We start from the raw sequence: 27,020 nt of genomic DNA on the forward strand, positions 1-27,020 counted from the left end.
CTTCTCTACCTTTAAGATTAGACTTAAGACGTTCCTTTTTGATAAAGCTTATAGTTAGGGCTGGATCAGGTGACCCTGAGCCTTCCCTTAGTTATGCTGCTATAGGCCTAGGCTGCTGGGGGGCCCATGATGCTCTGAGTTTATTCATGTTATAACATCCTTTCCTCCCCTCTCCTCTTTCTCCCTATGCTTCTATATGCCACCATTACACATTACTTTGTGTCTCTCTCTCTCTCCCTGTACCTTTCTGCAGGTTGCCCTGGCCCTGGAGCTCTATATCTCTGACGAGCAGTCCCCAGCCACAAAGTGCTGCTCAAGGGGTATTTGTTAGGTTTTCCCTATGTAATAATATTGATAACAGTAAGGTCTAGACCTTACTTTGTAAAGTGTCCTGAGATGACTTCTGTTGTGATTTGGCGCTATACAAATAAAATTTGATTTGTTCAAAATGTATCACATGGGCTGTGTGTTGTGTTACTTCACATATCTAAGAATTTGTATGACTAGGATATTGTCACATATCATTTCTACCTTCTGATTACCTTTATTGACTTTTATAGAGGCAGAAATTGACTGTTAAGTATATCTACATATCCAAGAGGTAAAGCAGGAACAGAAGGAAGAGACGCCTGGTTTGCTGTAACACCCGTGTGTGTCGGTGTGTGTTTACCTGTGTCCTGGCCAGGAGCAGCTGCTGGAAACCCTCCACCTCCTTACTGTCGTCTGCTGCCCTCTCCTGGACACACATGGGAGAAACAGTCATCACACAGTGTCATGGGTCAGGAGAGATTTTTTTTTCTTCTGTTAATTGCAGGACGTTTGCAATGAAATCAAACAGACAAGTTGTCATAAACATTTCCACCTAACAACGGATATTCAGAAAATACAAGCTGTTCAGACTGGTGTGAATGTACTGTGTGACCATGCAGGCTGTGAAGCTCACCATGAGGACGCCGAGCATCATGTCGTAGTTGTTGATGAGGAAGATGAGCTGGTCTCTCCTGGAGGGAAACTCTGCTGCCATCTTTAGAACAAAGTTTTCCACCTCAACCTGGAAAAATGTTCCATGCAGTTTTTCTACTGACTTCATTTGTTACATGAACAGTTTGACCAGATGTTGCCACTTGTCCCAAAAGGCCTTTAGCCTGATGTTGATATGTGTGTCACCTGTAGCTGTCCCAGCAGAGCGTTGGTCCTCTCGTTGGGAAAGGTCTGGTTGATGCTGACAATGGCTGATGAGAACTCTGCGTAACGCCGAGTGATCTGGAACACAACAAAAGTGCTGCTGTGTCTGCGTGGCAAACACAGACGAGGGCTGAGGGCAGTGCACTGTGTGTGTGTGTGTGTGTGTGTGGACCTACATAATGTGGCCTGGTGTCCAGTACCCCCAGTTTCTGAGGGTCTGTGTGTCTGATGCTGTGGATGTTCATCTCCAGGATGAGCTCAAACCTCGGCCACAGCAGCTCCAACACCGCCTCCCAGTACCTGACGCACAGGTGAGGACAGAGTCAGAGCCTCAGATCAGGCCGTCTCTCAGCGTCTCACTCAAATAAAGAATACACTGGGAGAGTGAATTCAATTAAATCTTTCAGTCTCATACACTGTAAGAGCTCTGCATTGTCTCTGCAGGATTTTCAGTGTGGGTATGAAGCAACCACGTGACTTAAGAAGAGCTACAGTATCTTTAGTGCTGCTGGGTGAAAACTGCTGAGTGAGGGTCAAGACCTTTGAAGGACAATAACTGCTCAAGGTCAAAAATACACAGGTGTCACAGAGAAGTGAGCAGCTTTCACTTCCTTTTCTAAAAACGTCCTGCAGCTTCTCCCAATAGAAGTTTCCGTCTTTATTTCAGTGCCATTTGCCAACACAGTGGAAGGAGGCCACCTTAACTTTACTCCCACACAAGTCGATAATCTTGTTAATAGTGCTGCAGCCTCCCTGTGTACAACACTTGATACTGTTGCCCCTCTGAAAAGGAAGGCAGTGAAACAGAGGCGGCCCCATGGTACAGGTCACAGTTCCGCTCCCTAAAGCAGTCATCACGCTAAGTTAGAAGAGTCTTTCATAGTTTGGAAAGATAGTTTAATAACATATAAAAAAGCCCTTCGTAGTGCCAGAACCACATTTTATTCATTACTGATTGAGGAAAATAAGAACAACTCCAGGTTTCACTTTCAGCAGCTGAAATAAATCTGGCTAGTTAACACTGACTTGTCGAGAGCGGGGATGTTCCTCTTGGCGGTGATGGCTCGGAACCTGAGGATGATGTGGATACACAGGAAGACAGCGATGCTGTCATAGCAGTCAGACACGTAGGTGGACATGCTCTTCTGCACAACACAGGGAGTAGCGATACAAGAATCAGCAACAGGAAATGAGACTATTGTTGCAGCCTTAATTTTAGCACCGTCTACCAAAGTCTTCATTATAACGTGTTGCGGGTGTGTGTTGTCATGACAGCAGTCACTGTGCCCAACATACCAAGAACATGCTGAGAGTTTTTCCCATGATGCTGTTGAAGAGGTCAAGGGCGGAGTTTCCTGTGACCATGAAGAAGTCTGAGAGGAAAAGGTATTCTCTGCAGCCGTTGTCCAGCAGAGCATAGTGCTGGCTGCGAAACAGCGTCTCGTAGGGATACTGGAGGAGCAGGTGAGGAGTCAAAAAGGGAGAGCAGTACAGTTTATCACAAGGTGTCAGTGTCGACACACACCTGGAACACTGGATCCACCCTGAGCAACAAGAAACCTGAGGTTCATATTTTCTGGCATACTCCTACATTTACTAGGTTCTAACCGCATTCACGGTACTGTCAAACATTTACCACTGATTTTATGTTTTTAAATGCCTCTTTTGTCTCACTTACAAAATCTGTTCTTCTGTTTTTAATGTTTATTTCTTCCATTTTCATCTTTTGTGAAGCATCTTTTTGTGTGTTACACAAAGTGTCATTATTCAACATTTTATGCCTCAGATGAGAGATGACAGGAAATATGAACCATTTCCTTTTTTTATTTTAGTTTTGTGATCTTTTGTTCTACTATGATTAGTCAGCTGACTACACCGAACTATTCCGGTGCGGGTTTGAGTCATTTTTCTTGATGAAATGCCAAATTCACATTGGTTGAGTGTGTCTTTGCACTTGTGTCACAAAAGTTTGTGGATTGCTGATGGCATAAACAGAGGCCCTGAGGAGACTCACCTTGGACTCTGGGGATTAACGTTTTATGCACCACACCACGAATGAATCAACCCAAAAACTAAAGGCCATAATGAACAATGACAACAATCATCAGCTTTATGTCAGTACATTCTGTCCTTAGGTGTGCTGGCCCTCTGTGTTTTGGGCGCATCAGTCTAATGTGTGAATTCCTTCCTTGTGTTGTGCTAGTGGATGTTTGCAAGGTCTCACCCTGCTGTCTCCCCTCTGAGCTGTGTGTGGGACCAGGATGGGCCCCTCCAGCTCAGCGGGACTCAGTACGGCCCCCCTCTGGCCCACAGTGAAGATGGTGTTCCTGCTCTTCAGAGACGGTTTAGAGAAGAAACCTGCAGCACGGAGTCAAGGAGTTTCACACACTCTGCGTGATACAGGAGCGTTGGTGGGTCACATGACTTGATTATAGTCCTCCAGAGTCATCAAGGTGACTGAGCCGTGTGTTCTTATGTTTGGTATGTGTGTCATGAACGCTACAAAGGCACACCTGAACAACACAGACACACACACACACACACCTGCTGAATGCCCTCGGCCACCTGCTGAATGACCTCGCCCGTCTGTGTGGCCTGAGGTTCATTTTTTCCTTTCAACCTTTGTCAGCTCTGCATGTCAGTGGCGCCAGGAGAGGAGCCACACATGTTCTGGCACTTTGCCTGCTCAGCCCATTACACCGTCAACTACCTGAGATGATGCAGTTCACACGCACGGAAAAATGTTTTAACTAATATGATGAATGTTCCTGAAAGTGCAGCAACTCAAAATAAGACCTTATCTCCAACATGTTTTCATCTGAGTCAGTGGTTTCCAACCTGTGGTTTGGGACCCCGACAAAGACTCAGGAGATGAATTTGTCTGAGTGCTTCATTTTTTATGTTTGTATAAAACAGCTGTTTGCCACTTGGTTTATGTGTAAAATCCTCTGTTACAGTGTTTTCCTTAAGTGTCAGCTTCCTGTGTTTACCTTAGTTACATGTAATATTTTTATTATTAAAGAGTTTTCAGATGATTCATGGTGCTGGAAACAAAAAATAGTTTTATTATACTAATTATTTATTATTAGTTAATTTTTGTGAAATACTGGTCAGGTCCTGCACAGTGGGATTATCACAGCATGCTTGCTGAAAACAGTGGCCGCAGGTTTTACTTGTCTACTTGCTGGTTTACAGAAGAACACTGTACATGTACATTGAGAACCGCTGTACCAGAGTCCGATTCCCTGTGTGTCCAACACACCTGGCCCATAAAGCTGATTGTGATTCTGATGTTCCTAGTTTGCCCACATCCTGTTGTCAGGTAAAAATGACAGCAGCATCACAATGAAACTACTGAATACGCTGTACAAACAGGAAAGATCTACTGATGTGAATGCGCCTTCACTTTAAACACACACACTGTTGAAAGGATATCTTTCTTTGCCGTGTCTTCCACTCCCATCAGGTCATCTTTGTCTGCCACCTCCTCGTACTGCACACAGGACACAGAAGGACTGAGTAAAAGGAAAGAACCTGGTAGGTGTCGGAGCAGCTCAGGCACTCCGAGTCAGAATGACCTCCTGTCTGTTAGCTGCTGATACAACATGCTTATCAGGAAAATCTGATATACATCAGCTGATGTTTATCCCTATTTATCTCATTTCAATGAACATTCCTTTGCTGTCTGCATTGTTTACTGTCTGTTTATACTGCTTATTCTGCATTGTTTGCACTGTTTGTTGATGTTAATACTGCTATTTTGTATATATATATACCTGAACTGTTTACCGAGGAACTCTTTGGCTGAAAACAACACCCTGCTCAGGAAGGTTATCTGCAGGGAAGTTAAAAGTACTCATGAGCTGAAAATTAGAAGAAAGCATTTGACCTCTGATGACAGCTTGTCTAAAATAAAGCGCAGGGACCAGACAGAGCTGAATGTTGCTGTACCTGTGTAAGAATTCTCAGTCTGAAGTTAAAGTCTGATAAAACAGAAATGAGCTGTGAGACATCGAGACTTTGCTGTTTCCAGCGTGAGAATACTGACCTGCACTTTGAGCAGCCTGCCACTGTACGACTTGAAGTAACTGTAGTAAATCTTGCTCATTGTGTCCACATACTCGTCTCTGATCTCCTTAGCAACCGTCCTCTCATTGGCCAAAAGGAACTGATAAAAAAATCTAAAGCAGGTGGACAATGAACAGTGGATTAAAGGATTATTACCACACAGGACACTAATTTTTCAGTGGTAACAATATATGAAAATCCACTGCTCAGAATCAACTTTTGGGTTTGATGGCAACTGATTACCTGAGAAGTTATAGTCTGCTGAAAATACAAAACGGCAGCTGTGCTGTTATGTTTTCTAACAAAGATAACACAGCATCATCACAGAAACAACAAAATATGATTACATCTGAGAATATCAACAAAATATTAAACTGGATCTTCATAAAATGCTGCATGAAAAAAAAAAACTGTTGTAAACTTTTTCCTTTGCTTGGTCTTTTTGTCTCTTCTACTAAGCAACGGGAGGTAATTTATATAACATTTATAGCTTCAAATATCATGTCAAATGCAAACATAGCGATGGAGAACAGACGAGTCTGGCTACTCACCTGTACTTCAGCAGCGTGTTCTGTGGTATCTGGTAGTTGGTCATGGGCTTCCTGAACGAGTAGATCTTCTGCAGAATGAACTCTCTAATCTTTGACACAGCCTGAGGTAAGAATATACACTTTAATTCAGTTTCATGTCAGTAGGAATTAAATGTGAAAGGGATAAAACCTGACCAGAAGGAGCGACTAGTTAAAACAATTATTTTAAGGATAAACAAAAAGCAAAGAGTCCTGTGTGAGGAGGGCAAATAGGAAACTGCTGTTAATCCAATTATGGACCTCAAACTTTATTTCTATGACCCAAATTTCTACTGGACTTTTAGATTATTGTTTCTCAAGTGTTTCATTCTAAATAAACCTGGAGGATAAGACCTGAAAATCGTCAGTTAAATTTTAGTGCAGGAACAAACTTAAAACAAACATCCTCCTCTCCTCTGACACCTCCGTCTCACCTTGAGTTTCAGGCGGTCAACAATGTCCTGGATGTCTGAGCAGGCCAGCGTCTCTCTAAAGCTCAGCTCCTTGGCGAAGTTGATCTTGCTGTTGAGCTCATGCAGCTGCTCCAGAAACTCCTGCTCCGTCACAGGACTGTCCAGGATGGTGCTGAGAGGAGACGGGACAGCGTCAGACCATAACACTGTGCTCCTCCACACATCTACAGGATATATACCTGGAGTAACAGCTGCTGTGAGCCACCACTCTCTCCATCTCACTTACGAGATCATGGCTCCAGGCACAATCAACTCATCCACCAGCTGGCTGAGGTGGCTGCGTACAGCCTGCCTGTTCTTCAACCGAACATTCATGCTGACCGACTGCTGCTGCAGAGTCTGGATCTCACTGCTGATGGAGGACAGGTCGCTCTGGAAGCCGCTCAGCATTCCTTCCATACGCTGAAGGAACAAATGCAGAGACAGAGGGCAACTGTGAGGACTTTGTTATCAAAGTTCAGTTTTCTTTGGGATGAATAACCTTCTATCTTATCTGAAAAGAAACATCTGTGTTTTACATGTGGAAGGAAGAGGACAGAGCTCGAGCTGGGTTTGTGCACACCAGATTAATTTAGGGGTCTGAAAGTCTGAGTAAAACTTTTAGGGAGAACCACAAGATCCAGACACTGTGAAAACCACCAAAAGTGAAGACACACGATGACATTATTAGTCTTTCATCATAAATCTGACATTAAATAATCATGTGATACATTCTAGAAAGTAAAGGCTAAACATTAAACTTAGAATTAGTTTCTGAATAAACAGAGAGCAATAAAGGCCATGTTGCTGCAGAACCAGGCTTTACCTCCAATTTTAACAGCTGTTAACAAATATAGGCAGTGAGTCACATAATGAACTAACCGTTCACTGATTGGTCCATTATCTGACCAGACTAAATTCATTCTCAATAGACATTTTCAGACTTAAATTTGTTATGGAGAAAACTGTGCTGATAAGGTTAATTAAAAAGAGATGTACAGATTTATGATCCTGTGTTCTACATGTCTTCTACTGACTCTCTCTGATGGCCGCTGACCTCGTTCTGAAGTGGATTGTGGGATCAGGATGACGGCGTCTCGTCTTACCTCCAGTATGGAGTCGCAGGCGGTGATCTGATTGTGCAGAAGAGCGATGTTCTGACTCTCCTTGATGTCTAACAGACGACCAGTCAGGAAAACAAAGGACAACGTCTGTATGTGTGGACGAGTTCCGCGTCGTCTCCCCAAGCATGAAAATACATTTGTTTTAACATAATGAGCACAGACCTACATTAGGACAATGTGCACACACAAACAAAGACAATAGGAATGAGCCAATAAGGCTTTTGTAAAACTTACATAAATATCCAGTATTTTCACACCTAAATATTGTTGACTGTTGAATGTGATTTAAAGAAGTGTTTTATTCTGTTTCTTCTGTATTTTTGAATCCTGCATTAGAAGACATAGTTCTACATAAAAGGAAAAACTATATAAAAGAATCTGCACAATTAGCTAAACACTGGCCATTAAAATAACAATGGACAGAAACAGGTTTTTCTTTTAAAGCTGAAATATATAAATTCCATTAGGAATCAAACTGTATATGAACATCTGTCCCACTTAGAAGACAGTTTTGTTTGTGGAGGGAGTTCTAGCCTGTTAAGCAGCAAACATAAAACCTGTAGATCAGCACTAACTGTGCATGAAGCTGTGCATACTTTACGTCACCTAAGAGAGACTTAAGTAAAAATAAACTTGTAAAAGCTGCAGCAAAGCGACAGAGAAAAGGCCGGAAACAGGTCTAGGTCCGTCTAGTGTGTTATAACATCATGATATTTAAGGTGTGGGCTGTGAAGGATACAGTCTTTAATGGAGGCCTGTTCGATCCTCTGCAGCTCTGCCTCCACCTGTTTGGAGTACTGACGGAGGTCAACACCCTGAAAACAGATGGCAGCAAAGGCCACTGTCATAACATTTATAATACAGACACTGATACACCGTAAAAATATGGAAAAAAAAAAAAAACATGCTTAATTTTGGCCAATAATCACCATGTTGAATTAATTGAACATAATTTTATTTGCTTCATCATCAACTCTTACAAAACTGGACTTATTTTGTGTTTAGGGAGTGAAAGCAGCAACTTGTAAGCTGAGTATGTAAACAGACAGCAGCTGGTAGTTATGGCAGTTAATGTGCTAAAAATGCTTCCATCTCCCTCTCAGACCTGCTGTTAAAATCCATATTCTACACTGCTCATGTATGTTGTAATATCTCACCGTTTTGAGTGCCTCCTTCACCAGGTCGTCTTCCAGATTAGCCTGGATGTGAACTGCAAGAGAGCGAAAGGATGAATACAACAACACAACACTTACTCGGGCAGCAACTTCTCTTTACTGGTGAACAGAGGTTACCTGAGACACTCCAGCAAATTAAATAACTGGGACCTAATCATGTTCAGTGTGAGTATTAGCACTGCATGGTGTAACAGATACTGAACACCCCTGAGTGATGGCATGTATGGTGATGGTATGTTCTACTCTGTATACAGATCACAATAGGAGATACAGTATATTCATGATAAATGTTGCCCTACTGTCCACTTCATCCAAGATAAACTCATCAGTGGTGAGGTCCAGTTCTCCCAGGTTGAGGTTAGCAATGTCTACATCGGTCCTCTAAAAAACAAAACAAAACAAAACAAAAAAAAAACTGTCATATGCAAAGAATTAGTTCATCCGTCCCTGGTAGGCTAGTGGTTAAGGCGCAGCGCTCCCGCATGGCTGAATGATCAATATTATCATTGCTGCTGATTAATTTTCTGTCAACAGCTTAACCGTTTTAACGCTGGTGACGTTGCCTCAGGTGCATTCAGGTGCATTCAGGAGCTCGAAAAAATTTCCGTATTTTGACATGATGCTAACGGCTACATAAGCTTAAAGACACGTGAATAGACACGACAGAATACACAATCCGGAAAGGACTTGTTTGCGAACAATTCCTTTTTTAAATAATCTAGCTGCTGATCTAACAAAACAATCTTCAGTCAGCGAAATCTAACCATACAGCTCATTCATAATGGTCCCAGAATGTCATTAAAGTTAACAGGACCGTCGGAATGAAAAGGCGTATAAACCGAGTTTTTCACAATGACTGTAGATAAAAATAGAAGTAATTTAAAGTCACCTCGTCCTGTAAATACGCCATGGCGATTTCTGTCTGGTTTCCAGCTGTGTTTACGTCGGGGCCGAGGCCAGGGCCAGCTCCAACTGCATCTGCGCCTTCCTCCGCCATTGCAGTGAATTAACACTAACATCAAAATAAAGCTACAAGCGTACATTTCCGCCGCATCATCGTCCCCGAAAATTAAAAGGCGTCCTTACCTTTATGAACCGAACAAGACATGGTTGTATATTATCTGAAATAAATGAATAAAATACCAACAATAAGCTAAAAGGTACATTTATTTCTTGTAACAATGTTAACATATTTATTTGTTTTATTTAATAGGTGTTTAATTTGCTGGTCGGACAGATGAAAATTCTCGGACTGACTTCCGTTCGCGCGTATGGTCAAATTCTCGCGATAGAGTTATTGCTTCCTCTTTGCACGGAATCGACTTCCAAGATGGTGTGTATATTTACCACCAGTCTGTAATTTTAAAATCCGCAAACATCCTACTTTAACTTCAGTCGTTTAATGCATTTAGACTGTCGATTAGTCGTTCACAGTCTGTGTAAATGGTCTGCTGTTGAACTGTTGGTAGAATATAAACACATTTCAGTGTTGATGCTGGAGTGTGGGGTACAGACTGATTATAGCTAAGTAGTGTAAATGATTGCGTTAAGTTTGTCTCTATGACCACATCTTGTATATTCTTGTCTTATTCCCGGTTGGAAGAAGAACTGGAATAATGTGACCGGCATTGCTAACGGGTCTAATAATAATTCGTAGGTTGAATAAAGGCGGTGAGCTGTAAAACCTAACTAGCTTTAGCTTCCCCAAAGACGAGGTCTTACCATGTTGTTATAACCACGATATCCGTGTTAGTTGATCCTCTGAGCAGCTATGATGTGCAGTTGAGTAAATTATGAAAAGTCGTTGGTCAGATTAACAACGACTCATGTAGTTGTATAAACTACAGCCAGAAAATCTAGCGGCAGATGCACACCACCACATACTTTTATATATCTGGCCCACACGAGCTGCCAGTCAGAGACTGAGCCCTCTAAAAATAACAATACAAACTAAATAACTCTAAAAGGCTTTTATGTTAAACTATGCACTGTGGCTGGTCTTTGCAGACTCTGTAGGTGGTTTCAGTGAGTGGAAGTAGCCGCCTGTTGTGAATGAGGTTGTCCTTAAGAAATCAGTTTGCAAGAGCTTATGAATGTAAACAGATATCAAGGCACCCGACGCATATTTTGTTTATGCCTGAATTTAATCTCAGTTTTTAAAGTTTGGTTGAATGTGACCCATGTAGGATGCTGAAGTGCAGTCATTTGCTATTGCATTAACTGATGGTACCAACATCCTGTAAATGCTATGTACCGGATCCAGTAGGTGGCTCTTGTCACTGCCATCAGTGTTGAACCAGCACTAGATTATATGAGGGACAATAGCTGTGCCAGATTTTGTAAACCTGATGTGTGTTTTCTCAGTCTCTGGTCATCCCTGAGAAGTTCCAGCACATTCTGCGTGTTCTCAACACGAACATCGATGGCAGGAGGAAGATTGCCTTCGCCATCACTGCCATCAAGGTGAGTTCACTGTGGAAAACACGCTGCTTGTGATGATTTAACATGAAGAGGCAGCGGAATGTTTCACTTTGATTTGTACAGTATTGATACTTCTGAGATTATCGGCTCTGCTTGTGCTCTTCTGATTTTGCCTTCACTACCACCACTATCACTGGTGTCCTTGTTCGTCTTCTATCAGGGTGTTGGCAGACGTTATGCCCACGTCGTCCTGAGGAAAGCTGACATCGACCTCAACAAGAGAGCGGGAGAGCTGACTGAGGAGGAGGTGAGGAGAGTTGGCCACACCCACTAAATTTAAAAAGAAAAAAAAAATTTGTACATATGTAGGCTGCACTTGTCTAAGTCGCAGGTGTACACAAAGATTTATTTACTTTAAAATAAATGCTTTTTCCAAACAGTGCCTGTAACACGGCTGGTTAAAAAAATAAAAAAAATACAGTAGCCTACCAGAAAAGTCATTGATCACTATCTTAATCTTCCTCCTGTGCACTAAAACCACTAAAGTTGTCTTCTTCGGTGTCGGAATTGAACAGCCTCAGAATTACTTCCTCACACACTGATGCCAAAGCTTACGAGCAGCAGCTCAATTTCCTTCTTCGACAACCAGATCGATCGCCTTTAACTTGAAAACTGCATCATATGCATTTCATGCGTTTTCCATGATGAGGGTGTGTGCATGAAGTGCAAAATGACTGATCTGAAGAATTTAGTGAGTTCATTTGATTAAATTCGAACAGTTTCATTGGTCCACTGTGACCTGTTCTGTAATTTAATTGGTCTGATCTGACGAGGCTAAATGTATTGGCAGCATGAAGCTCATTAGCCTGTAAAAATCCATAAATTAGCCGCATCATTGTTTAAGCTGCAGCGTTCAAAGCGTGTGAAAATAGTATCGGCTTATAGTCCGGAAATTACAGTAATCGTTTAATCTTTTTAAATATTTTAATCTAGCGGTGCAGAATATGAGGACATGCAGTGTTAACTGTCAGGGTGCTGGAGTAACCTGGTTACACCACTAGATGACAGGACAGGCCATCGATTGGCCTCGCCTGAATACAAGCAGCACCTGCTGTAAAACAAACGCGCCTCCTTGCCATGTAAGAAATAAACGGTAGCTGTGCATATTTTTGTGCTCATACTGTTGCTGTTGTGTTGTAGCTGAGTTTTTCCTGAGTAGCTGTCTGGCTTCTGTCAGGTGTAGCTGCTTGTCTCAGGCTCCGTTACCACAGGCTGGGAGAGGGCTGTCAGTGCAGCTACAGTGATGCTCTTGGCTGTCTAACATTCAGAACATGCATTACTCGCTTCCAGCAGAATCAACACAACTGATGAACTGTATAAGTGGCACCGCTCTGCTCTGCCTTTTTCCAGTGGCAGTACCTGTAAATACTGAAAGATTTCCTGGACTAATACATTTAGTGACAGCATTTGTACACGGCCAGCAGCTCAGCTGCCTACGAGTGCTGCTCCCTAGAGGGAACGACCCACAAGCCGGAGCGGTCATACGCGTATTATCTTGTATAAAACCAGGATTCTTTGTCTGGCTGGTTGTTGAATAGCCACAGACAAATGTGACATTGTTTACATCTTTAAATTCCTAATTTACTCAGATTTTGACAGCAAACATGTCTCATGTTAGTAGTTAAATTTATCATGAATAAACATATCTCATCCATTAACGATTAATCAGTGAGTGTTAGTGTGGCCGACTATGAATTAAGAAAATTGTTTGAAATTCTCATCCGTAATCCGGATGGAAAAAAAATATTCCACCCACTGACTGTAAAGATTTTTAACCTGCTGCACATACAAGTGTGATCCAGCCACTACTTTGATAAGGAAGTTGTGACTTTGCAAAGAGGATATAATCTTTATTGTGCCATGGAGGAGATGTTTTCCAACAGAGCGGTGGCTGGTTACATCTCCCGATGGTTGTCAGTGACCAGAATGTGTGCTGATACATGACGGGCTGAGGCTAGGTTAATGTCAGGTGTGTTTGCTGTCAGTTTATGGGATGTCTGCTGTGATAAGATCAGGCTTCCACTGAGGTAATGGCTGTATTTGTTTTTCAGGTCGAGCGGGTGGTGACCATCATGCAGAATCCTCGCCAGTACAAAATCCCAGACTGGTTCCTCAACAGGCAGAAGGACGTCAAGGACGGCAAATACAGCCAGGTGGGTGACTGTGTGTAAGCCTGCCCCTGGTCACCAGCTTGACCCACACCCTGCACGTCATTAGTGTGAGATTATCTTTGTCTCTTTGACAATGTTACATAAAACATTTTACTTATATGAACGGGTTTCAGCTTCCACAGCACACTGCAGCTGTAGTACTGTGACCAAATATTAAGTGGACATGGATAAAAATATTTCAGCCCATTTATAATGAACTAAAGTCCTTTGGTTATGTCAGTTATTGCTTGAACCAAGCTGCAGAGGAGCAGAGATTCACTGACAGAGCAACCCATTGAACTGTGGGGATGTGAACCCTAATGCCATTTACATTATCACAGGCAGCCTCAAATCATGTTGGTCGACACAGGTGACTACACTGTATTTCATTCAGGTTAAACAGAATACAAAAATGCCGTGACTCATGGACATCACCATTAGAAAAATGAGCCGCTTTGTTGTGGCATGCTTCACTGTTGCTTTTGGCAGCGAGAGCAGTCGAATCTCTTAATGAGCTCCAGGTATGTGTTGAGTTTTGACTGGCTTACACTGGCGCTCTGCATTGGCACTGTGAGCAGCGCTGATTAAAGATGCAGTCTGCATGTGGATGCATGTCTGTCAGCTGCTGAATGGAGACAAAGTAAACAGTTTACTGTGACAAAGGTCACCTGCTTCTCCTCAGGTCACCCTGAACACCTCCTTCTCCTCAAGTCACCTGGAATGTTGAGCTGGGTGTCTCTCAGCTGAAGCATAGCACCTGTTTTGGGCCTTCTGCGTGATCGTCCTCGAGTTTAGGTTGTCAGGCTGCCTACATATGCTAAACTAGGCCAGTGATTGAAAACAGTGTCAGACAATTTGTCCACCAGAGCACTGACAGGCTGTTTCACTTACCTCAGTCGCAGGTTTTAAAGAAAACAATTGGCCCCGTTACTACATGTTACAAAATAACTGTACACAGTAAAAGTGAAGTCATCTGTCAGCCGAGCTGACCCTGAAAAGCCGCTGTAGCAGTTGGACCACCACCCACTGTTGTGTTGTGACACAGGATGCTACAGCTGAGGCCGCCTTCGGCCTGTGTGCTGACTTTTTAGTCTGCACTTGAGTTGTCACTTTTCAGCTGTGACCACACTAGAACTGCAGGTCTGCTGAGATAGGATTGATTAACCCCAGCCTTTTCCTGAACACAGCTGAATCATAGATCGATTGTATGAGGCAGCCTGTTGTGCATGTTGCTCACTAGTTTCGCAGCTGTACTTGGGTTGAGGGTTCTTGTTTCTGATGAATGATGATCATCTCCTTTTGTTTCATCTCAGGTCCTCGCCAATGGTCTGGACAACAAATTGAGAGAAGATCTGGAGAGGCTGAAGAAGATCAGGGCCCATCGTGGTCTCAGGCACTTCTGGGGGTAAGACATCTGATCAGGTCTTCTGTGAGACAGATGAGCATCATGTCCTGTGACTTAGAGGCTGCACTGTTCTGCATATTTGCACAGATCTGGCAACAGTGAACAGCGTCTGTGGTGCTCAGATAGAGAAGGCTGACAAACAAACCGATAACACAGACGTAATTAGTTGTGCAGCTTCAGCTTCTCAAATTATATTTGTTTCCATGGTTTTGTGTAGTAGGAAAAGTACATGCTTGGTTCAACAACAGTAGGTTAACTTGGGCTTTGGGTGAAATAATCAAATAGGTTGATCAGAACAAACAAGCTGACAGATAATTCGCAAGAAAAAGTTTAAAAACAGTTGAACACTAGGTCTCATTTCTGAGGATGCTGCACTTGGCTTCTTTTAACTCCATGTCCTCCTTTTCCTTGCAGTCTGCGTGTGCGTGGTCAGCACACCAAGACCACCGGGCGCCGTGGTCGCACCGTCGGTGTGTCCAAGAAGAAGTAAAGTCCCCTGCTTCCCTTTGTTTCAATAAATCACCACAGCTAACAAGCTCTGCCTGTCCTGGTGTGTTTCACTGCTCAGATCTGGGCTCGGGTTTAGACACCAGTGGAAGTTTGGGTGAAGCAAAACGGTTAATTTAGGAGTAACTGGCCAAACAGTACAAGAAGTGCTCTGATTAAGTAGAGGTAGAGTAAACGTATAAGCAAAATACATTTCAAGTACCAAAAGTAAAAGTACTTAATAAAATGGCAAAATAAAAAAAACTCAGCACTACAAAATATTTATTAAAGATATAATAGTAAATGTAGTGGGGTAAAAAGAAATTTTCTTCTGAAACGTGGAGAAGTATGAAGTAGCTTAAAATGCACATACTGAGCCAGGGCAGGAGGATCTGGAGTGAGTACTTGGCTTTGCACCACTGCCTGTACACCTGGGTGTCTGGGGGCACACAGTGACCACTGCACTCAGCACTGTCTTCAGTTCTCTTGTTAAAGTTTGTCCAGCTCTGTCTCATTGCAATGCTCCTGTACTGTGCTGGAGGAGTTGGTGTGTACACGCTCCTCCTGTCCACATTGGCCCTGACAAATCAGGCAGGTCATCTCCAACGATGGTGTTTGTTGCTGCAGGGGTGGGAGTCGATCCCGACCAGCCTTATTTTAGCTGTAGCTAAAGATGTAGTCAGTATCAATAGGAGGAACCGTCACAGCAGCCAGTGTCTTTTTCAACATAAGCAGAGGTCTGTGAGTAGGTAACACCTTTACACTGGGGTTTTGTTAAGTGTTGCAGATGTATTTCCTCTAGAGTAAAACAAAGGTTTGGACTTGCCCACTGGACACATGGGAAACTGATGCTAATGTGACATGTTGCAGACTTCACCCTGTGTTTAAACAGATCACGGCAAACCTCTTTCGTTACTTCGTTTTATTGTGCTGCGTTGCTGACACAGGGAAGAGGCGTAATTACACAAGAGCAAAACAGGAAATATTACATTTCCCTTTATATACAAATACTTCGTTAAAGCCGAGGTAAGAAGCGATATGGCTGCAGGAAATATAAAGTGCATATGACAGAAGAAGTGGAGCAGAGAGAAGTCAGACTGAGCCTTAACTCAGACTTTAAAGGAGTTTCAAGCAAATTATTAGCCAAGAGCAAGCTAACGAGCTCTAACCTTCGTCATGGTTGGTGGCTGCTGCATCTTTAAAGATATTTGCTAGATTTTACTGAGACGCAGGGTGCACAGACATGTCTACGTAGCTCTGATTACATTGGTGACTAAATTTAAGTAAAAGTAGCAAAGAACCTGCATGTGTGCTCTTTAAAATAAAATTCCTGCTTGGCAGTTTGATTATGGCAGAGCTACCAAGCCAGTCACTGTCTCACACCTGATGAAGCAGATTAGAAAAACTAACTGATGGTTTTGGCAGTGATATAGTTTGTTTACAGAGAAATGAGAAGTGTAATCACTGCACACGTAACTTACTGCTATGTGTATGCATCCTGTTACAACATTACACTGTCTTCAAGTAATGCGTCAGCGAGAGCACAGACAAAGCCGAATGACTTTATACACTGTTTTGAGCCAGACTGTCCCACACTGTCCCTGTCGCTCAGGGACTTGAATTCTACAGAGATCTCATGTAAAGATCCAAGCAGCCGTTTCACATTTGTCTTATAGAAATTAACAATGTTCACAAGCAGTTCATGTCATCTGAATCAGCGACAGATATTCTGGCACCTCCTCAGAGTCAGGTAAGTTTTTCCTTACATTGCAATTGGTAGGATAACTGTGGATGCTTAGTTCTGCCAGGAAATGGAAAAAAAAAAAACATTTTGACAAGAAAAACACAATTAAGGTAGTGTTAGAACAACCTCTCACACTGCTGTACTACAGGCTGACTGATCAGTACAGTTATGTCTGAAATAGTATTTTACTATTTGACAGATTATTTCTAGCTTTCTTGGCAGAAATGGGCTTTGGCACATTGCCTTGGTTAACCAGTTTTCATATCCGTTATGTGGCTACCTGTGCTAGGATTGCTCAAAACATGTCGAGTCAGTACTGCACATCAGTCCAGCTGTGGCTGAGATCACTGAAGGTTCCTTAGCTGCATATATTTAAACTAAAGGAAAACCAACGCAACTGGTGGTTCATATCAGTAAACCCAGAAGAACTGGTCCTACTCAGCTGCAGGCCCATCAGTCACAGTTTATAACCCCAAGCCTCCCTAATGACATAACTCATAACCAGTAAACGGACTTCAGATAAAGGCTGGTTATTTACCAGAGGGGCCTCAGTAAAGTGAACAGAAAAAGATTTCCCTTCAAAAATCAGGTTTCAGGTCAGATTTCATGTTCCAAATGAGACCATTTTACAGCTTAGGCCACATAAGAGCAACGTAATGCCAACAAAGATATTCTAATGAAAATAATGAAACTACTGTGGTGACTGAACTTTCACCTTCAGAAAGACAGCGTAGTTAAACGCACTCCCTCAGCCCTCCCTCTGTGCAGCGGGAGGTTGGGGTTGCTGCTGGTCCTTGGTGGGGGCATAGTAAAGCTCCAGAGGCTTCCTGACCTTCCAGTACTTCTCGTTGACCAACTCCAGAGTGAGGGAGCCGTTCAGCGTCTGAGAGGAGGGAAGAGGAAACGGAGATGGGTGGATGATCACTGACACCGGAGTTAGACAGTTAAAGGATGCAGCCGACTATTTTCTCTGTTTTTGTCCTCCCCATCTATATACATGAGATGGTCAGAATATTATTAACACCTCTGAATATAATGTAGTCCAGTTCATCACCATTAACTATGACCTCAGCAATAAACATAGAATTGAATTTATGTATTTGACAATTTCACAAAAAAAAAAAAAAAACATTCTGAGCTTCATAAACACAGATGATAAAGCTGAACTGTTGCCCTGAATGGCAAATGACTGTATCTAATAAAGAGGCTGGGCAATGTATAAACCACATGTCGAGCGCTACCCAGTTTGACAATCAGAAATTGATAGTACCCAGGCGTGGATTTGTAAGAGTAGAATTGGATTTGAGAGGATCCCTGCTGCTCAACTGAAATCAGCTGGTACACTCATGATTCTGTCCTCCTGATCCGTTTCTCCTCTTACAAATCCAAACCTGGGCACTCTCTCAAACTCTGGTGTCTTCAGCACATTCAGCTTTTCATTACCTAACACCAGATATGTTGAAAATGTTGTCCCTAAAGCTCCAAACAGCCCTAAGTCTTTACAGTGAAGAAAGCAAGAGTGAGTAAATCCTGACTCCCATATGATAGATCCTCACTCGACCCAGAAGTCATTCCAGTCGAGTGAGGATCGAGGAGGCCACTGTAGGAGCCGTGATAAATGAGAGCATCTTGTACCGCAGTCTTCTATGGACTGACAAGCTTCTCCATCAGAAGTCACTTGATGACTGTACACTTCAGATATATGCAATTTCTCTTTCCTCTCATCTTACGAGTCATATAAGAGACTTAGGATGTACCCGGTGTGTCTAGGTTCTACTCACAGAGAACTGTCCTCCTCTGGTCATGATGTAGATGGTGTACTGCTTCTCACTGATGTTGCTCAGACTCGACCCCTCTCCGCCTTCTCCAATGTCTCCCCCTCCTGTTGTTCCTTTTTCCTCTCCTCCTCCCCCCTCCTGCTCTCTCCCTCTGTCTTCCAGAGCGATCCGCAGAGCAAGGTATTTAGACAGGTGGTCCACTGTGGCGTTGGCTGTCGTCTTCACGTATCTGCAGAGGAAAAGTTAATCAGAAACGAGGACAGACTGACATTGTGGATTCTATTAATATCTGATTCTAATTCTGACCGAGGATAGGAGAGTTATATATAAAGTGTCATGTAAGACGTTTTAGGATTGTACTGACCTGCAGACAGCCTCTGCTTTTACTAAATAAATAAAAAAAAAAAAAAACTGCCCGACATTAAATGGATTTGAGAAATAATGCGTTGAAACTGATCCAGCTCCTGAGTGTCACCTTTGATTCTCTCTCAATCCACATTTAGGTTTGTGCTCCAATTTCCTTCAGTGGAGTTGTTTTTCCCTTACATCACAAAGACAACTCAGGTGATTTAGCTCTTGCTTGCTAGGGATCTGCTGCCATGATTCAGTTTCAGGTAGGATTTAAGGATCAGCTCACTTAAAAATTCTAGGAACAAATTTCACATCAGTGTGAGTAGAGAACTAGTTCCCTGTGTCTGCTCAATGCGGTTCACTCTCACCTGGTCTGGTTGTAGTCCTGGGTGTGGACCAGCTGTGGGTGTGGCCTGAACACCAGCTCGATCTCTGAAGCCGGCCCTTCTTTGTGGTGTCTCAGTGGAGGTGTGGGGCTCCCACTGTCCCCCTCGGGCCCCGAGCCGTCATCTGACACCCGTGGCCTCTTGCGGCTCCGGGCCGGCCCCTGGGGGGGGTGTGGGGGGTGTGTGAGGGGGCAGAGTCGTGGGACAGGTGTGAGCGGGCATCACCGTTATCCTCCCCACCACTGAAGGTGGTGTTGTCACTCTCCTGAGTTGGCTTCTTCACACGGTGGTTCCTGCAGGGCCGAGGGAAACCAGAGTTTAGTCCCATCATACATAACAGAAACAAGGGACAAAACTGAAATCCAAGTTTATAATGAATCATTCTGTAAGGACAACAGCAGTGTGTTTATGCCATTTACTAGTAATCACACGTAGTCAATAGTAGAGGTTCTGTAATTTGTTGGAATATTCTGTTAGCATTAAAACCAGAAAACCTCTGTGTGGTGTGGGAAGCAGAAACAACTGAAGCTCTTCCTAACCTCAGATAAATATTTGAATATTTGTTATTGCAGAATAAGTTTAATGACTACAACAAATTATCCCGCAGAGCCCAAACATGTCTCAAATTGTTTATGAGCCAAATACAACAAAGACCGAGCTTTAAAATTTCTATACTGGCTGCAGAAGAGTTACAATTTATGTCCATCACCTAACTAAAATGTCACTTAACTAGCTTTTCCCAAAGCTGAACTACATTTACAGCCTCCTCAGGTCTAATTTGATGATGAGGGCCATAGGATGTGGTTGAAGTAGAGTAGCTTGAGTTAAAGGTGATCCGTCTTAATACTCTCTCTTTTTCTGTCCCTCAATTTATAAATACAAGCATCACTTCATGTAAAAACAGGTGTCAGCAACATAGATGCAATTTCTATGAAGATGCTTTTAATTTGATATTGTGATTGTCAAGAGAAATGTCATTCAGAAACTAGAAAAACAAGATGGGATGGGATGATGGGAAATCTTGTTTTAGAGTTAAGTAGCTGACAATCCTGCTTATAAATGTTTGACACTGACAACAATGGTCTAAAACATCCAGAGATTCTAATGTGAAAATCTGTAATAGCTGACAAATGTCTTTCATCTCACTGATAGAAAATAGCATACATGCTACCATTCTGCCTGCCCTCACAAGCACAGCATTCATGAGGTTCCACCCCCACCTCTCAGACCTGTAGCGGGCCTGCTGGCGAAGCCCCTCCTCGATGCTGGAGCTCAGCGCCTCCTTGTTGTGCAGCCTGTTGAGTCGCTCTAGGACTTGGCGCTGGTGGGCCTCATACTCATCACGACTCGGGTAAATCTTGGAAATCAGTGCGTCAAAGTTGGAGTCTCTGCGCAGCGACCGCCTGGACACCAGCTTCTTCCTGCAGGTGGGACACTCTTTGTTCCTGAGGAGGAGAAATGTGGTGTGTTTCCCGCTCCTAACTTTTCCAACATAAAGTGTTTGTCATGCCAGGTGCTTTTCATGCGCTGCAAATAAAATAGAGCCACAGCTACAGCCTGTACTAAGTAGCACTTGTCCTGTCATGTAAATGGAATTACAGCAACAGATGTCCAGACAGACAATCTCATGGTATTCTGTTGTCACCGGTAAACACTCAGCAGCACATCATCAACTGACAAGATGCTTTTTATTCTATTATTATAAAATAAGTTATCAGCCTGTGATCCTGTTTGATACCTGAAAGTTGTTTATGGATCATGTGCATTGTCCACATCAATTTTCAGATCTTGTGTTTGTGTGTGTGTGTGGATTAACTGATTAGGCAATGTACAGGAAACTATCACACATTTGAGCCACTGATCAAGCAGCTCCACTGAGAAGATTTCCTACTTTACTCTCTCTTACATTATTATACAGTGAATATCTTTGGGTTTTGGGCTGTTGGTCAAACAAAACAAGACATCTGGAGCTGTCATCATGGACTCTGGAGCTTGTGAAGACAATTATCCACAGTTTATCTGACATTTTATAAACTAAAACAACCATAAAAAAACCCTGCAATACTCACCCGGATCGCAGTGCAGTAACAATGCAGTCGGAGCAGAAGCGGTGCAGACACTCTTTAGTGGTCATGGTGTTCTTCAGCATGTCCAGACAGATGGGACACATCAGCTCACTGTGCAGTGAGCGAGGAGACACTGCCACCTCCGTACCATCCATGATCGCCTCCTGGACACACAAGCAAAAAAACAGTTCCTGTCACCTCAAAAGGTCAACATCGTGTCTTCAAATCTCCTGCTTCCTTTTGAGCCCAAAGTTTACAGTCTGTACTTCTGTGTTTGTATTTTTGCCCCAAATTGTGTAAAACGATCCTAAAAATGACAGGCAGCTAGTTTTCACAGTGAGGAACTAAGGAGATGTCAGACACACATTTATAGGATTGTTAATGTGACAGTTATTCTGTTTCATGCAGAGACCAGGGCGTCCTCTGACACAGGAGTCAAACTTTATCTTGCTCAGCCTTGATTCATTTTTTCCATTCCACAATGTCCTGATCCAGTCTCTTTTATTCTCTAGCACCTACAGTGTCTCTATTCAGGTCTAAGAATCAAAAAACCATCGATGCTTTAAAATACTACAAGTGAAAATATTCTTCATTATCTGCAATGATCAGGCTCCAACAATGAAACCAAGCAAAGGTATGATGGATTTTGTTCATGCACATTATGACTAACAATAAACGGATGGATATCCAAAGTCAATGTTATTTATATTTAATACATTATACCTGAAATCTATTGATATATTTTGTTCTTGTGACAGAACAGTGGTATCGACAGCACCAGCTCCTCTGGGACGCACACACAGACCGAGGTTTACCTGAGGGCTCCTGTGCAGCTCGTACAGACTCAGCTCCCACGTCTTACTGGGAGTCTGGATGTTTACAGGAGCTGCCATGGCTGCTGCTTCCCACAAGCCTCACTGGATACACAGAGAGAACAAACATGTCACCTGCGACACCCAGCCAAACATGGAGCCATGGAGCACATTCAACATGTAAAAACACAAGTTCACTGAAATTCAACATTTTAAACCAATATAAACTCTACAACAGTGAAATAGCAAACAGTTATAATCTGTCATGCATGGAAAAACAGCAAGAGCACTGCGGCTGCGAGTGTGGCCATCTGCTTTCACTTGTTTTATCTCTCTTTTGATCACCTGCTGTCTCTTTTTGGTTATTTTGTGCTTTGGTTGTTTTGCTCCTGTTTTCCCAGCACTTGTTTTGCTTCCCTTCATTTGACCTTCCAACGACAAGCATTATCAGACTTGGATCAGGCCTTGGGGCCTGTGCCATGTTTGGGACAATAAAAACTGTCTATTAAATATTACCACAAAAATGAGAGGACAGCCAAATAAAGCAAGGTAACGGTAATAATGTGTTTAAGTTTAAATAACTTTTGCCACAACTACGTTAGCCAATTTCAATGCATTGAACAAAATTCACCAAAGCCTAAAATAAAGCTGAAGAAACTACAGAGACATTACAGCAATACACTAAGTTTAATGTGGGGTGTTACGCTGATTCACTGATAGTAGAATTACTCTTCAATTTGATTAAAAACAGTAGAAACTCACTACGAGTCTTGTGAACGCGTAACGCAGCGACGCTAACTAGAACTTCCTGCAGGACAAACGGAGCTTCATCATTGCAACTTACGGCAACAAAGAAGTTTGTAAAGTTTTTCTCATTGGTGCATTTGACAAATAAAGAGGAAAATCACCACGTTCCTCATCGAAGACTTAAGTAAAAAAAAAAAGGAGGAAAAGCAGGAATTTCAAGTGTGAACTCACCTGACGTTTAACTGACGGACAGCTGACCGGAGGAGACACGTCCCCCTCCTCCGACACAAACACACGCAATTTCCTGAAAACTACTCACTAAATGACTCCAAGGACACACACTGATGACTGTTGTCTTCCTGACACTCTACACTGTCGACAAAGTGATTTATACCCGGGCTGAGACGCTATCGGAGAATGTATAAGACAAAAAAACCCAAATCAATGGCACAACATCTTACGAGACCAACACCAGCTAGCTAACGTTAGCTGTGACCATCTTCTTCTCCTCCCGGAACAACTCCCGTCGTCTTCGACTGCTGCTCGGCGGCTATAGCGCCCCACAGTGGCCAGTCAATGCATAACACATCTTAAACGCACAGATTACATTGACGGGCAGGGGCTACTGAAAAGATCAGGGGCTAAGTCAAAATTGCCTGGGAATCATTTTACTCTGTTTTATCTTATTTTATTTTGAAGGGCGATTAGTTTTGGTTGGAGTTTACATTTATAACGACTGACCAATGACTTATTACACCCAGATTAGGTTTTGCTGACTGTGTCCTGTGTGGGCCACTTAGGCTCATATGCAGATTAGCCTGTACTGTTTATGCCACATCTTTACCTAAAGTGACCCAGTACTGTTCAGCCCTATTTGAGCAGTATTTATCATTTCAGATGTGGGCACATAGGCTCACACTCTAATAAGCCAGTGCTGATTATGCCATACATTTGCCAAAAGTGGTCCAAATTTGTTGTAAAGTATTTGGCCCATATTTGCTATGTCCTGTGTGGGCCACCTTAGGTTCACTCCCTGATTAGCCAGTGCCGACTATGCCATAAGTTTGCTAAAACTGGTCCAGATATACTCTAAGATAAATGTCCCATATTTGCTGCATCATATGTGGGCCAGTTCAGACTCACATCCTGATTAGCAGGTATGGTTTTGTGCTGCATCTTTATCTAAAGTGGCCCAATGCCATTTAACAACAGTATGTTTAATATTCCCCTGTCAAATATTCTGTGATTACAGTGTCTTTCAGCCTTCTAATTCACTTGAGTCATTGTCTTTTAAACACTGACTTGTCATGCCTCACTGAAACTCCTTTGTGTTTTAAAGACATTGCAAAGTTAAACTGACTGTGCTATTCTTCCTAACACAGGAGCATTTAAACACATTCAGATGTTCCCAGCTCTAATGACTGGTGATGGAGATAATTTCTATAATTTGTGCTGCTGTGTCATACAGTAGTTTGTTGTTTTTTTTGTCTGCTGTTAGTTATCATTAAGTAATGATAGTTGGAATGCACTAATTAGCAAGCATTTCTTGAAGTTCCCACTGTGGCTGCCTGCACCATGCCTGACTCTGCAACTCCCTACCAGAGTTCATTTCAGAGGCCCAGAGGAGTGTTCTGGATAACAGCCTCAGGCCACTGCTGCAGCTTGTTTAGATTCATCTGTACATGGAAGATGAGATGGAGCCGGGCTTCTGAAAAACTGTTTCACAGAAAGCCAGTCCAAGAACATGTCCAGTAAACACTCAGCTCTCAGTTTATTAGGTACACTGATAAAACTATAATCCAGTCTTCTGTTATAATGAATGGTGAATGTACTCACATCATTTACTTAAAGTAAAAGTAACAATACTAAAATGTAAAATACTTCAATGTAAGTAAAAGTCCTGCAGTCAGTGTTACTTGAATGAGATACAAATGTATGAAGTCAAAGTACTCTTAATGGAGGCAGAGAGGCCCCTGGTACTGTCTTTATGGTTTTGGACATATTATGTGATTATTATTAATGATGCACTGACATGTAAGCAACATTTAAATGTCACTGTTTCAGTTCATGTTAAATATTTTATGCACTGTTGTTTTTTATATACTTATGGATAGTTTCATTTTATGACACGTCTGAAATGATTAGTTGATCAGCTGAGGATGTTGCTTTTCTCTTCACTTCATTATAAAATCATTAATTGTGGATTTTTCACTTTTTCTATTCTTTTGTCCACTGTTTTGTATCAGTGGCTCAGCTACATGTCACATAAAACTTTACAGCAGCACAAACTCCACTAACCAAAATGATCACACCTTCACTAACTGATTAGATTGATACACAAAGTGCTATTATTTCCATATATGTATAGTAATGGAGAATAAACATCTACACAATGTTAAAAATGTATTTTTAATGTGAATGGAGACATTGGCTGCTCGACAGAGGCTCATAACTACAAGACTGTGTATTCAGTTCAAAAGAAAAGTAAATGTTTTTGTTGCTAGTAGCCAAAGGAACAAAAAATCCAAATTCTTTCTCTCTCTATTTGCAGCTCTATTTGTTGCTCCTTACAGCAGTGATGACAGCCACTGTAACAGAAAAGAAGCTGAACTTGTTGCTGACTGCAGCTGATGTGTGGGTCACCGCCTCTGTTCCTGCTCCTACTGTTGATGTTGTCGTTGTTGTTGCTGAGGGTGTTGTTGCTGTTGCTGTGTTGCCAGAGCAGGGTCTTGACACAGCTGCTCCGGCTGCTGTTGCCGCTGCTGAAGCAACTGTTGTAGCCAGCTGTGCTGATGATGCCAGTGCTGCTGCTAGCTGTGCTGCGTATTGTGCTGTTGTTGCCGACGCTGCCTCTACTGCTGTTTTCATTGCTGTTGTTGCTGCTATGGCTGTTGCATGTGCAATCTCTGCCACTGCTTGGGCCTCTGCTATTGATGTGTTCCTTTCTGCTGTAGAGCCTGTGGCCTTTGATAATATTTCCTGTAATCCCTGAGCGGCTTGTTCTGATTCTGTGGCCACTGTTTGGGCTGTTTCTGCAGCTGCTAACAGTGATTCAGGTGTTTCTTTTGCAGCTGCTGCCACTGCTGCTGCTGTTGCTGCTTTGTTTGCTGCTCTGGCTGATTGCAGCGCTGATGCTGCTATTTTTGCAGCTTGTAGTGCCGCTGATGCTGGAGAAGTGTTTGCTGCTGCTTGTACAGCTGCTTGTGCTGCGGCATCTGCTGCCTCAGCTGTTTTTCTTGCTGCATTTACTGCCACTTCCACTGGTGCTGCTCCAGCTGCAACTAATGAGGCAACTTTTGCTGCTTGTTTTGAAGCTTTTGCTGCATTTTCAGGTGCTGTTGGTGCTGCTAGTCCAGCAGCAGTGCCTGCTGCTGATGCCTGCCCCCCCCCCCCCCCCCCCCCCCTGCCACCGTCGATGTCAGCCCTACCACTGCTGCTTCCTTTGCCATCACTGCTCCTGGTGCGGTTGTAACCGTCGTTGCCACTGTTGTTCCAGATGGCATTGCGGTATTACTGCTTAGTGCCGGTGTCACAGTAGTTGGCACTGGTGTTACATCTGTCCATTGAGATGTGTTTGGCAGTGCACTCTCTGCTGCATTTGCTGCTGCTGTTGCAGCTTGTGCTGCTGCTTTTGCTGTTGATGTCATTATCTCTGTGTTGCTTGCTGCTGCAGCTTGTGCTGCTGTTTCTGCTATAATTGCAGTTGCATCTGCCATATCTGCCACAGTTTTTGTTGTCTTTATTGCTGAAAGTGTTGCTTGCTTCATTGCTGCTGCTTCTTTTGCAGTGATATGTGATAGTGTTTGTAATGCTCCTTCTGCCACTCGAGCCACTGTTTTTGCAGCTTCTGCAGTTGCATTAAATGCGTCTGGTGCTGCTGTTCCTGAAGCTGCCTTTGTTGCTGCTGTTGCTGCTTTTCTTGCTGCCATTGCAGCATTGGATGATGCTTCTGCTATTTGTGCCATTACATCTGCTGTTGAAGCTGGTGCTGTTAATGCTGCATGTACTGCTGCAAGTGCTGCAGCTTCTGCTGCATCTCAA

At 42.9% G+C, this 27,020-nt stretch overlaps 3 protein-coding genes across 4 annotated transcripts in view; 1 reads left to right on the plus strand and 2 right to left on the minus strand.

Annotated features, from left to right (window-relative positions):
* vps52 (VPS52 subunit of GARP complex) overlaps positions 1-10,490 on the minus strand; it is a 17,139-nt gene extending 6,649 nt beyond the window's left edge. Inside the window, exons 1-18 of one of the 2 annotated variants that reach the window (XM_020587560.1) lie at positions 10,296-10,490; positions 9,463-9,694; positions 8,873-8,954; positions 8,556-8,608; positions 8,138-8,213; positions 7,381-7,448; positions 6,522-6,697; positions 6,257-6,407; positions 5,805-5,905; positions 5,234-5,366; positions 4,621-4,678; positions 3,410-3,543; positions 2,482-2,637; positions 2,212-2,330; positions 1,362-1,485; positions 1,168-1,263; positions 944-1,051; positions 671-736 (exon numbers count right to left, since the gene is read on the minus strand). In XM_020587560.1, the coding sequence (XP_020443216.1) occupies positions 671-736; positions 944-1,051; positions 1,168-1,263; positions 1,362-1,485; positions 2,212-2,330; positions 2,482-2,637; positions 3,410-3,543; positions 4,621-4,678; positions 5,234-5,366; positions 5,805-5,905; positions 6,257-6,407; positions 6,522-6,697; positions 7,381-7,448; positions 8,138-8,213; positions 8,556-8,608; positions 8,873-8,954; positions 9,463-9,570 (1,809 nt within the window). In that variant the 5' untranslated portion in view covers positions 9,571-9,694; positions 10,296-10,490. The remainder of the gene's footprint in view (positions 1-670; positions 737-943; positions 1,052-1,167; positions 1,264-1,361; positions 1,486-2,211; positions 2,331-2,481; positions 2,638-3,409; positions 3,544-4,620; positions 4,679-5,233; positions 5,367-5,804; positions 5,906-6,256; positions 6,408-6,521; positions 6,698-7,380; positions 7,449-8,137; positions 8,214-8,555; positions 8,609-8,872; positions 8,955-9,462; positions 9,695-10,295) is intronic. The other variant, XM_020587561.1, reaches the window with a different exon arrangement.
* Positions 9,829-15,146, plus strand: rps18 (ribosomal protein S18). The gene is made up of 6 exons (XM_020587572.1): positions 9,829-9,906; positions 10,938-11,036; positions 11,215-11,301; positions 13,106-13,207; positions 14,518-14,609; positions 15,024-15,146. The coding sequence occupies exons 1-6, from the start codon at positions 9,904-9,906 to the stop codon at positions 15,097-15,099; spliced, it is 459 nt and encodes a 152-aa protein (XP_020443228.1). The 5' UTR covers positions 9,829-9,903; the 3' UTR covers positions 15,100-15,146.
* Positions 15,147-16,389: 1,243 nt separating this feature from the next.
* LOC109952468 (E3 ubiquitin-protein ligase RING2-A) lies at positions 16,390-23,502 on the minus strand. The gene is given in 8 exon segments (XM_020587562.1): positions 16,390-17,722; positions 18,621-18,846; positions 19,337-19,520; positions 19,523-19,647; positions 20,584-20,799; positions 21,424-21,584; positions 22,236-22,337; positions 23,211-23,502. Coding segments are annotated over 7 exon segments (1,125 nt in total). The 5' UTR covers positions 22,314-22,337; positions 23,211-23,502; the 3' UTR covers positions 16,390-17,587.
* Between the last annotated feature and the right edge of the window lie 3,518 nt (positions 23,503-27,020).

This window comes from Monopterus albus, unplaced genomic scaffold (genome assembly GCF_001952655.1).
Source record: "Monopterus albus unplaced genomic scaffold, M_albus_1.0 scaffold462.1, whole genome shotgun sequence".
Classification (NCBI taxonomy): domain Eukaryota; kingdom Metazoa; phylum Chordata; class Actinopteri; order Synbranchiformes; family Synbranchidae; genus Monopterus; species Monopterus albus.

What these genes read in the sequence shown, in the direction of transcription:
- rps18 (XM_020587572.1), top strand. An exon ending in TCGCCATCACTGCCATCAAG is followed by an intron (nt 11,037 to 11,214) that starts GTGAGTTCACTG and finishes GTCTTCTATCAG; the next exon opens with GGTGTTGGCAGACGTTATGC. An exon ending in AGGACGGCAAATACAGCCAG is followed by an intron (nt 13,208 to 14,517) that starts GTGGGTGACTGT and finishes GTTTCATCTCAG; the next exon opens with GTCCTCGCCAATGGTCTGGA.